The sequence below is a fragment of the Pogona vitticeps genome, chromosome 3, assembly GCF_051106095.1.
Source record: "Pogona vitticeps strain Pit_001003342236 chromosome 3, PviZW2.1, whole genome shotgun sequence".
NCBI lineage: Eukaryota > Metazoa > Chordata > Lepidosauria > Squamata > Agamidae > Pogona > Pogona vitticeps.
The window spans coordinates 84,640,858-84,652,528 of record NC_135785.1 but is presented as its reverse complement, the minus strand read 5'-3'; the positions used below and the strand labels follow the sequence as shown (position 1 = coordinate 84,652,528).

At 40.7% G+C, this 11,671-nt stretch overlaps 1 protein-coding gene across 2 annotated transcripts in view; it reads right to left on the bottom strand.

Moving 5' to 3' along the window:
• Window positions 1–1,290: 1,290 nt before the first annotated feature.
• The window catches only part of LOC110070875 (putative lysosomal acid lipase/cholesteryl ester hydrolase), a 33,477-nt gene continuing 23,096 nt past the window's right edge, over window positions 1,291–11,671 (bottom strand). For both annotated transcript variants that reach the window (XM_072995284.2, XM_078391340.1), the window contains 3 exons: window positions 9,626–9,697; window positions 5,956–6,027; window positions 1,291–3,922 (listed from right to left, as the gene is read on the bottom strand). In XM_072995284.2, the coding sequence (XP_072851385.1) occupies window positions 3,689–3,922; window positions 5,956–6,027; window positions 9,626–9,697 (378 nt within the window). In that variant the 3' untranslated portion in view covers window positions 1,291–3,688. The remainder of the gene's footprint in view (window positions 3,923–5,955; window positions 6,028–9,625; window positions 9,698–11,671) is intronic.

The window sequence follows — 11,671 nt, the reverse complement described above, 5'->3', positions numbered from 1 at the left end:
GCAAGCCACCTTGGGTTTTCAGGATGAAAATATTTCCCCCCCCCAAAATAAATAAATAAATAAACTTGCAGGCATTTCCCTGCAAATAAATATCTCTGTCATTCACTTCATCAAAGACCTAGCTGTTTTCTGTGAAGGGAGGAGTAAGAAGGGGGCTGAGAAACAGAAGCTGCAACCCAGAAATAGGGAAGCGTCTTTCTTCCTTTCTATGAATAAGGAGTACTCAGCAATATTTTGAAGACCTAATCATATACCTCATCAGACATATGCCCTTTTGCATGACACCATCCATAAGTATTTTCAAGTACTTTAAGCCTGCTTGCTTCTCTTGCCACATCCAATTTTGAGCCATGGGCAACACTGCTTCCACATTAGTTTGTTTGTTTGTTTGTTTGTTTTTGCCCATAATTACCTTACTCTGAATGTTCATTTTCAGGAAAACCAGATTTTCCCATTGTCCTCCTGGAGTTTTTCCAGACCAGACATCTTGGCAAAATTTTGTGCTTACAAGCATCTTCCAGATGAGGCATCTGCAGGACCTTTAGTTTGACTTCTGCAATGGATACATAAGAACTTTGCCCATGATCAAAAGACATACTTTCTGTCTAGTTTATATCCCGCCCTCCTGGCCTTCCCAGAGTGCTTTCATCCTGCCAAAACTTTTCCCCAATGCACTTCTAGTTGATGATTGCAAAGATTTATTAGTGCTAAAAACTTTGGTGTGGAAGCGACTCAAGGTTGCACCCATGGGGGTGAGGGAGACAGAACTAGCTCTTTTGGAATAGTGTGCACCAATTTGTCAGATGGCACGACACGGATTTCTATTAAATTAAGCAGAAGCTGACAAATAAGTGAGCAGAATGACAACACCTATCCTGACCACTGACTAAATTGACTGGGTCTCCTAGTATGAGTTCCCAGCATCTTATATGAATTAAAGTGTTTCTCACTCCATGCTATTTTTGTGAGTCAAGACAATGATGTCTATTCTCAGTGAAAAACTTTGAGTAATACTATTTCCAACTCTTGGGGGGGGGGCATCCACAAAACACGGAAAACATTTCATATAGAACTTACTCTGCTTGTTCAGATGCTTGGACAGACATAAGCTATCCAGCCTCTGCTTAACATGCTGTCCCCCAGTTGGTGAATATCTAAGAATTATGCTCTCTGTTTTCACTTACAAGAATTACAGTTTGGTGGTCCTCAGAGTCACAAGCTGGCTTATAATGGAAGATTCAAAGAGGGACATACACTTCATGGTTTACAGAACACATCTCACAGTAAATATTTTGTTTTAGAAAAAATTTATTCAGATATTTCTATAAAGCATGTCCACAGGATCAGTTCTCCATTTTGAGTTAATTTCATTCAGTGCAAAAGTTAGAAAAGTTAAAAAATCATAACATAGGCACATTATAAGAGTTAAGAATGTCTTTGGTACTACTTAATGTATGCATTGCAGTTCAGTTCATCACAGCAGAGAAACCAGTGTATTGTAAAGAACACTACAAGCTATGTAATAAGAATCGCCAAAAAAAAAAATCAAACTATTTTGTATGGGCCCGTGAAGTTCAAAAGTGCAATTTCCCATGTGTTCTGAAACGTTGATGTAAGATATTCACAGGCTCCATTTTTAAGCCTTCTTCCTTGTATTAGACATCAGTTTCATTTTTAAAAAAATCTAAAGAATTTACTTCCAACCCAAATGTGTGATGACATTTTAACAGGATAAAAATTGTGCATTTTGATCAGCAAAATAAGTGCTATACACCGTGTTGCATTCAAATAACACAGCTTCGGTATCTTGATAAACCACCAAGACATGTGAAAAATATGATACTGAGATTGCATGACATCCGTTTGTTTCCAAACGTAAGATGAGAATACCGGAGCCTTCTGCTGCGTTTATCTCCTCTGTAGAAAAGTTGTACATATCTGTCCTTCTAGCATTACAGGACCATAACAGTAAGATCAAACGGTTCCACAGGCAGAGACCTCTGCCATTCTCAAGCGATCCCCAGCTTGCAGTTACACAAGGTTGAGACCAGCCAGCTTGGGGGGGAAGAGTGCTTGCATAAGAAGTAACTAATGCCCCTTTGTGTAATTGGTTTATTTTGGCACCCAAACAAGCAACAAAGCCATTGCACACATGGGAAAGAGAAGCCGCCAGTGTCAACCATTTATGACAAAATGGCAGCCTTCCAAAAGTTACTGGACTACAATTCCCATGACACCTCATCACTGGCTGTGCTTGCTAGGGGCTGATGGGAAGTAATTTAACATAAACTGCAGTACTACACATTCATTATCTCTTTCTTGAGACATGCATTTTAACTGCTAAACACAGATAGCTTTCTTTAAAAATCCTAACAAGCCTAACGTGCTTTTACAGCAAAGGGAGCAAGTGTGGAGGAGAGACAGGTCTGTAAAATGCCTGATGCATTTTGGCTTGTTGATGGTTTCAAGCCTTCTTTAGGAGCTACAAGGACATCTCTTTTACACATAAAAGGCATATATCTTAATAAATCTTTCAGAACTGGGACCATCAAGCCTGAAGAAAGCCTTCAGATATTAACAGGATAAAAACTGCATTTTGATCAGCAAAATAAATTTGTAATACTTTGACACTCATTTCAATTCTCTTTACGAAGGAAGCCGGATTCATCTGTACTTTGATTACAAAGGTGCAACTCTTAAGGTATTACCTTGAATGGTTCCAGTGAAGCCCAGAAAAAGTACTTCAGAATAAGGCTTCAAAAACTCAAATTCTCAAAGAGTCCTAAAGGAATCCTATGGTTTTCAAATCCACAACTAAAGCATTACCTGAAGTGTGTGTTTTCTTTTTGAAATGGTAGGTAGCCAAATAATATCTAAAGACTCCCAGCAGTGCTAGCAACCTTAAGAAGCCCATAAACACAGCCACATTATTTTCAAAGAAATTTTCACAGAATCAGGATAACAGATCCTTGTATTCCCACTTCTCTCTCCCCCAACATTCAGATGATCACTTTGCTTCCAAGAGAAAATAGCTATACAAGATTAGGCATGTGATTTTCGGGGGTGGGGGTGGGGGGGTGAGTGGATCACAAATCTAATACTACTCCATTCTGGGTGTTCCCTATGACAGGCTTATACATACAGACATTGATCTGTGGCTAACCCAAAGAAAAGGCTGTTCAGGGAAGGCTCTGGGACTAGCTCTGCCCTAGGCCTCCTCTTTGAAAAAAGAAGCTCCCAGCTGGCAGCAAGGTAGCTTCCTTTCTGCCCAGGGCAAAACTGTGCAAAGCCTCAAGGCCTCCCAGATAGGCGTCCTGCTTAGGTGAGCCACCTTTAGTTGTCTATAGGTGTGGATCTGTCAGGTAAATCTCCCAGAATGGGTAACGATGGGATGTGTAGTCCAAAAGTCCTATGCCTATGAGTTTAACAGTAAGGCATTTTCTTTTCTCTAGAGTAGCAGCTGTAATCTTCAGGCCTCCAGAGCCATTCCACGATCAGAATCAACTATTACTGGTGGCACTCATGCAAGATGCAGCAGTTTAGATGCTTATGAGTAATGCAATTAAAATAAAAACAATTCCCTATATGACTTAAGTAGTAATGAATCCCTTTCCAAGAAGACATATATCACAAAGCAATCGCATTTGTTTCCGGAAGAACTTCTCACAGCTCCCAGCCCGTAGACTTTTCACTGGTATCTCTGCATTAACTGAATTATTTCTTTGTAGACACGCTGAGGGGCGTCAAGGCCCCAGATGAAATCCAGATGTTCCCACTCAGGGATATTCTTGTGGTAAACTAAGTTCGGGACCTGAGTCAGCAACAGGGCAGCATCCTTTGAGTCCGCCAGCCAGTCATGGCCACCGGTCCAGAGAGCAGTTGGGACAGTCATCTCTTTTACTTTGTAGTAAGGTGGTGTTGACTTTAAAAAAAAAGAGAGGGACAACAAGAGTTTAAAAACCATTTGTTAGCACTGCAAAAAAAACCTTTCTACCTCACAGAGGGCATCTACAGTGAGACAAGAAATATATCGTATCAAGGATCTGGTCAAGTCGGAATCTCATCATGTGCTAGTCAGAAATAAAACAGACTATTTTCCCTCAAATGAATTACAAGCAAGGTTATGAAAGGATGGCACAATTAAAGGAAGTAAAAAGTGGTGGGAAACAGAAGACGCATTAATTACTTCATCACACCTTCTAGTTTCTTTTCCAAAGAAGTGTTTGCCTCCCATCGGTTTAAGAACATAATTTTATGAGAAAAGAGTGTTAACAGTTAATATGTTGGGCTGGGAACATCCTGGCTGAGATCTGCAATGAACCATTCAGGAAGGGTAACCTTGGGATAGTCGCTATCTTTCAGCCTGACCTACTTAGCTGGGCTATGCAGACAAAGTGGGGAGGAAAGGCAGGATATCAATGTCACGAAATATAAATATTGCTAAGCAGAGTGTGGATATCAGAAGAATCTGACGCCCCCTCTTTCCTTTCTTATTGTGTTTTCTGTTTTGTGTAATGCTTTTGTTATATATTTTTATTGTCTCATTTTATGATTGTTAGCTGCCTAGAGTGGTCCTGACCCGACCAGATAGGCGGCATATAAATAAAATAAATAAAAATAAATAAATAAAAATAAATCTATTGGATAGCACAGCAGTCAAGAGTTAAGCCAAGAGATGCACTCCTCTCTGCCCCAACCACCACCCTAGACTCAAGTTATTTCTGCAAGGTTCAATTCCAGCAAGAGCAATAGAGATGCCCCCAGACAGAAGAGGAAGCTGTCATCAACCAAGTTACTGTACAGCTCCTCTGTCTTTTCTGCCTTAGTGGATTTTCTGTGTTTAAGAAAAAAGATGGAAGAAGTAACAGGTATAAATTGGGTTACAAGTGGAATAATGTCTGCTCCCCTTTGTAGAAGTCTGTGATTGAGCCTGGGCAACTGAACAAGAAAAGACACCTCTGGAAGAACTTGAAGAGACATTGAACTTGAAGGTGCCTTCCAGGGGCACCTTAGAAGACTAATCAATTTGCTTCCAGCACAAGCCTTTGAGTCCACTTCTATGAGATGCATTCTAATTTGCTAATAAATATATACTAGTAGTAGTGAGAAGGAATAAAATAGTGAGTTCAGAGGGAGTTTAAATTTATTTTATTTATTTATTTAATTTATATGCTGCCCACTCTACCCAAAGGTCTCTTGCAAGCAGTGATAACTGTCTTATCAAACATTGTTAAATACATGATTAAAATACTGGGGTAACTCAGTGAGCTAGATATCCAGCTGCAGAGCAAGAGGTTAGAAATTCAGCTTCCCAGTGTGTTACTGTTCCCCACTTCGGCAATCTACACAGGCCCTGGATGCCTCCAGAAGAAGCGAATGGTAAACCACTTCTGAGTACTCTCTACCTGGAAAATCTTGGAAGGAGTTGCCACAAGTCAGAATCAACCTGACCGCCTATTATTGTTCTTGTGGTGATTGTACCTGGTAGGGAGAGCTTAAACAAACTTTGAAGTTTAAAAGGATAAGAAAGAGAGAGGGAGATCAGAGACAGATTGCTATTACAAAATTTAAGTTCACATCTTTCTACAACAACCTTCCTAAACATGATGACTTCTAGGTGTTATAAGCTGCCCCCAAAATCTCTACATGTATAATTCTGTGAGACAGACAAACAGGCAGCGATTTGTAACGCACAGGAGTGTTTACGTTGGATTTGTGACTGTAAAACACATGGTCAATTAACATCTTTTGATATCATCAGTACATTTTCTGTGAGTTATCAAATCAGCAGCTGGAGCAGTTGAGAAGTAGTGTGACAGAAAAAGTACACACAAATTGATAAATAAACCTTCCAGTGTTCTTGCATTTTTAAAGCCTTTGTTCTACAAGAGCACAGTATGTATATAATGCACCATTATGCATATAGAGAAGCAACTAGTAGTGAGAAATTCTTACTTGGTTATAGTGAGCCATGTTTTCTTTCTTGCTTCCCCAGTCATAAGCTTTAAACTCCCCAGATTTTGCTGACTGAAAAACAATTATGCCACATTTATAGGTATGTATGCATTGACAAAAAAAAATTACAATGGTTCCAAGATAGGGAGGAATTGCAAATACTTTGAACAGTCACATCAAAGGTAAGGCTAAGCAATGATGACTAATTCTTAGCCATGGTTTCCAGGTTTCTAGCTCCCAAGGAGACAATTTAGGCCTGTATCTTACTGAGATTTTACTGACCAGAAACTCTTTATCAACACAATTAATCGGGGATTCTGCCACTTGTGCAAACACTGCTGTTGCAGAAGCAGTGAATTTTACGAGGGAAATACACCTATTGTTGAGCAAGCAGCATGTTGGAATCATTGCGTAAAGGAGTTGGAAGAGCCATCAAGTCCAACCCTCTGAGCAATGCAGGAATCCAAATCCAAGTACATCTGATGTATTTTCTCTTGAATGCCTCCAACCATTAAAGCGCTCATAAACTCCCAAGGTGATTGGATCCACTGTCCTATTGCTTTAACAACTAGAAAAGTTTTTCCTGATATTATTCAATGAAAATCTGGCTTCCTGTATCATGAGCCCATTATCACATGTGATGGACTATGAGATAATTGAGAACAGATCTTGCCCCTTCTCTGTCTATCTTCCAAGTATTTGAAAAGTGCTATCATATCTCCCCTCACAGTTGTCTTTTCTCAAGGCTAAACATGCCCAATTCTTTCAGTCTTTCCTTATGAGGCGCAGTTTCCAGTACCCTGGTCATCCTTGTTAACCTCCTTTGAACTTGTTCCAGTTTGCTGGCATCCTCCTTAAAGTGCAATGTCCAGAATGGGACAAAGTACTCTAGATGAGGCCTAACCAGTGTCAAATAGAGGGGGATTGGTACCACATGGGATTTGGAGACTATACTTCTATTAATGCAGCCTACTGGCATGTATTCAGCTTATGATCTACAACAATTCCAAGATCCTTCTTCATCGCAGTATTATTGAGCCAAGTATACCCCATCTTGTAACTGTGCATTTGGATTTCCCCTCCAGGTGTAGAACTTTGTATTTTTATCCCTGTCAAATTTCATTTTGTTGTTTTTTAGCCCAGTTCTTGAGCCTATCAAGATCTTCCTGGTTTGTTTCTTTTTTAAGCTATTCAACCCAATGTTAGTTTGTCTGGAAATATGATGAACATTCCCTGCACACTCACCCATCCTGGGCCCTGGACTGAGCCTTGTGGTACCCACTTGTTCCTGTGTTATCATGCTGGACAGACTTCACATAAGCTTAAAGGGATACCAGCCATAAAATGTAAGCCACTCAATAAGGTATGAGATACAAAGAGCCATCTGGAAACAAATATTACCTTTTAAAATATTCTTGAAACACCTAACCCCCCCCCCACACCTTATTTCATGTCCTGATAAAAACAGAGTCATGTTGCTAGGGTGAGTTTTTCTATAGAAGTTAATTTAACTGGAAGGACTGCCTTCTGAATATACATAGGTATAGCAAGGCTGTGAGAGGCCAAGTGGTGTACCAATCAGCATGCCACACGAACTCAAGAAACATGGATTCAAAATTGGGGATATACATTCAAAATCTGAAATATTCAGAATTTATTGAATAATGCCATAGTTCTGAGTATATCAGAATCCAAATTTGGTAGTTATTAATATCTGTGATAATAATCGCTAAAATTAGGAGTCCAGTTTACTCCTATACATCAGAAGGCAAAAGGCCAGGTTTCTGTTTGCTATGGGAAGATGTGAAAGTGAAACCTATTTTTCAGGCATCCTGGAGTGTTTTCTGTAAAAATGAAACTTAAAAGTGAAAAGACATTGTGCCACCAAGGTAGTGGGGGCAGAACTCACTGTCTCCTGATTAGGGTTGCCATGGGTTTCCCAAGAGAAGGGGGCTGGGGTGACCACAAAACCTGTAAATGATTACTGTCTGCACCAATGAAATCTAGAAGTAGACAGACACCAGAAGGTAATTTTTCACATAGATGCTTTCCAATTGAAAACTGGTCATAGTAAAGGTAAAGGTTCTCCTTGACATTTTTGGTCCAGTCGTGTCTGACTTTAGGGGGCAGCGCTCATCCCACTTTTCAAGCCATAGAGCCAGCGCCTGTCCGAAGACAATTTCCGTTGTCACGTGGCCAGCGTGACTAGGGAACACCGTTTTACCTTCCCACCAAGATGTTACCTATTTATCTACTCGCATTTACATGTTTTTGAACTGCTAGGTTGGCGAGGAGCTGGGACAAAGCGACAAGAGCTCCGCCGCGTGGATTCGATCTTACGACTGCTGGTCTTCTGACCCTGCAGCACAGGCTTCTGCGGTTTGCTATTAGGATATGCTCTGGTGCAAGCCCGTGCTTCAGCGATTTTCTTGATGTTCTTTTAACAATCCAACTTACATTTACATTCTCTACATCTCATTGTATACTGTTTATTTAATACAGCTAGGAATAAGATTTAGGGTTAGTCGATTCATAAATTAATACAAGAAAGTGCTCAAGCATGCTTAGGACTTGAGCCATCTCTCCAGCAGTAGCACGTTTAGCCACCTGAATGCTCAGCACAAGGCAATACTGCTGGCAAATGAAGTTAGTACTGTGGGGACAAGTGGCTTCCTTACTGAGAAGGTTAAAAGTTATCAGAAGGCAGAGATTGAGCCACCAGTCTAGGGAGACAGGGACGTAAATGGGCAAATAGCAAGAGGTGGGAGGCAACAACTGCCAGACCCACCTCTCAAGAATAAATTCCATGTTATCATGGAGAAGTTGGAGGGATGCAGGAAAAGGCCTTCTGCAAACGTAAAAATGCCAGGATTACTCAGTACCTGGGGGGAAATAGCCCTGGATGACTGACCTCTCTCTGTGGTGGAGAACACTGGTTTCCATAGGTTTGTGGCAGAACTACGCCCCATTACCAATTGCCGTACCAAATAAGCCTTAGCCACAGGGTGGCACCAGATGCGTTCAGCAACTTGTACAGTAGCAATTGGCCATGGAAGAGGTGGTAAATTTTTACAAATGACATCTAGCACATAGGGTGCAAAGCATTCCTCTCTCTCTTTGAAAGGACACTAGTAGCGGTGGAGGCATCAGGCATAGGGCAACACACAAGGGCAGGATACTATCACGTCTCCATTTTAGAGGGACAAACAATCTAACTGAAATGAATCTAAATTAAACAAAGTATAAGGAAGAAAATAAGGGACTAATTATTAGTCAGAAATAGACTCACCCCATCTAGTCCAAGGAACTGACATAAACACTGATTTAACAGGTTCAATTCATTCATTGGGCCTGCTCTACAGTTGAAGAGAGCTATGGTACAATAAAATACCTCCGCCAAAAATCAAGCCCTCTTTGCTAAAACATCCACGCTTCTAAGAAATTCAGCACTTATGTATTGTATGTACAAATGAACCAACTCATCAATGAGCTACTTTTTAAATCCTGTCTACTACAATCTCCCAGATGGTGTTTCCAGTTGCTTTTGCCCTTTCAGTGCAGAAATTGATGTTATTCTTTACCACTTGTTCCTGTGAATGCAACCACCCATTCATGAGTTTAAAATTAACAGCACATGAAGTTTTTAATCAGTTTCACAATTTAGGGTTACCTGACGCCAGTGAAGCATATTCTGGACAGATGTTCCAGCTGGGCAGTGTGTTGAGTATACATCAACGCGACTCTGTAACAAGCAACAACGCTGTTAGCTAAATGTATCATAAAGGGAGATTACCTTATGTCTTCACACTGGGTTTGTTGAGCAGAAGAGTTGAATATGTGGATGTCACAAGGACAGCTAACTTTATTTGGAACACAGTAATAATTAATAATCCAAGGCAGACTTTTCAACATCACAGTAATCTAAGTTTATGCACCAACAACCCATGCTGAAGAGGCTGAAACTGACCAATTCTATGAAGACTTACAACACCTTCTAGAACTGACACCAAAGAAAGATGTTCTTGTCATTATAGGGGACTGGAATGCTAAAGTAGGGAGCCAAGAGATAAAAGGAACAACAGGGAAGTTTGGCCTTGGAGTTCAAAACAAAGAAGGGCAAAGGCTAATAGAGTTTTGTCAAGAGAACAAGCTGGTCATCAGAAACATTCTTTTCCAACAACACAAGAGGTGACTCTACACATGGACATCACCAGATGGGCAATACCGAAATCAGATTATGTTCTCTTCAGCCACAGATGGAGCAGCTCTATACAGTCAGCAAAAACAAGACCTGGAGCTGATTGTGGCTCTGATCATCAGCTCCTTATAGCAAAATTCAAGCTTAAACTGAAGAGAGTAGGAAAAACCACTAGGCTAGTCAGGTATAATCTAGACCAAATCCCTTATGAGTACACAGTAGAAGTGAAGAACAGATTTAAGGAACTAGATTTGGTGGACAGAATGCCTGAAGAACTTTGGATAGAGGCTTGTAACATTGTACAGGAGGCAGCAACAAAAACCATTCCAAAGTAAAGGAAATGAAAGAAAGCAAAGTGGCTGTCCAAGGAGGCCTTACAAATAGCAGAGAAGAGAAGGGCTACAAAATGCAAGGGAGATAGGGAAAGTTACAGAAAATTGAACGCAGACTTCCAAAGAATAGCAAGGAGAGACAAGAGGGCCTTCTTAAGTGAACAGTGCAAAGATATACAGGAAAATAATAGAAAAGGAAAAACCAGAGATCTGTTCAAGAAAATTGGAGATATTAAAGGAACTTTTGTGCAAAGATGGACATGATAAAGGACAAAAATGGGAGGGACCTAAAAGAAGCAGAAGACATCAAGAACAGGTATGGCAGGAATACACAGAGGAACTATACCAGAAAGATCTGGATGTCCCGGACAACCCAGATACTGTGGTTGCTGACCTTGAGCCAGACATCCTGGAGAGTGAAGTCAAGTGGGCCTTAGAAAGCATGGCTAACAAGGCCAGTGGAGGTGATGGCATTTCAGCTGAACTATTTGAAGTCTTAAAAGATGATGCTGTCAAAGTGCTACACTAAATATGCCAGCAAGTTTGGAAAACTTAGCAGTGGCCAGAGGACTGGAAAAGATCAGTCTACATCCAATCCCAAAGAAGGGCAGTTTCAAAGAATGCCCAAACTACCGTACAATTGCATTCATTTCACATGCTAGCAAGGTTAAGCTTAAAATCTTCCAAGGCAGGCTTCAGCAGTATGTGGACCGAGAACTCCCAGAAGTACAAGCTGGATTTCAAAGGGGCAGAGGAACTAGAGACCAAATTGCTAACATGTGCTGGATTATAGAGAAAGCCAGAGAGTTCCAGAAAAACATCTACTTCTGTTTCATTGACTACGCAAAACCCTCCCTCTGTGTGGACCACAGCAAACTATGGCAAGTTCTTGAAGAAATGGGAGTGCCTCACCACCTTATCTATCTCCTGAGAAATCTATATGTGGGACAGGAAGCAACAGTTAGAACTGGATATGGAACAACCAATTGGTTCAAAACTGGGAAAGGAACACGTCCCCCTGCTTATTTAACTTATATGCATGTGAAAGGCTGGACTGGATAAATTCTAAACCAGAATTAAGATTGCCGGAAGAAATATCAACAACCTCTGATATGCAGATGATACCACTCTGATGGCAGAAAGTGAGGAGGAATTAAGGATCCTCTTAATGAGGGTGAACGAGGGG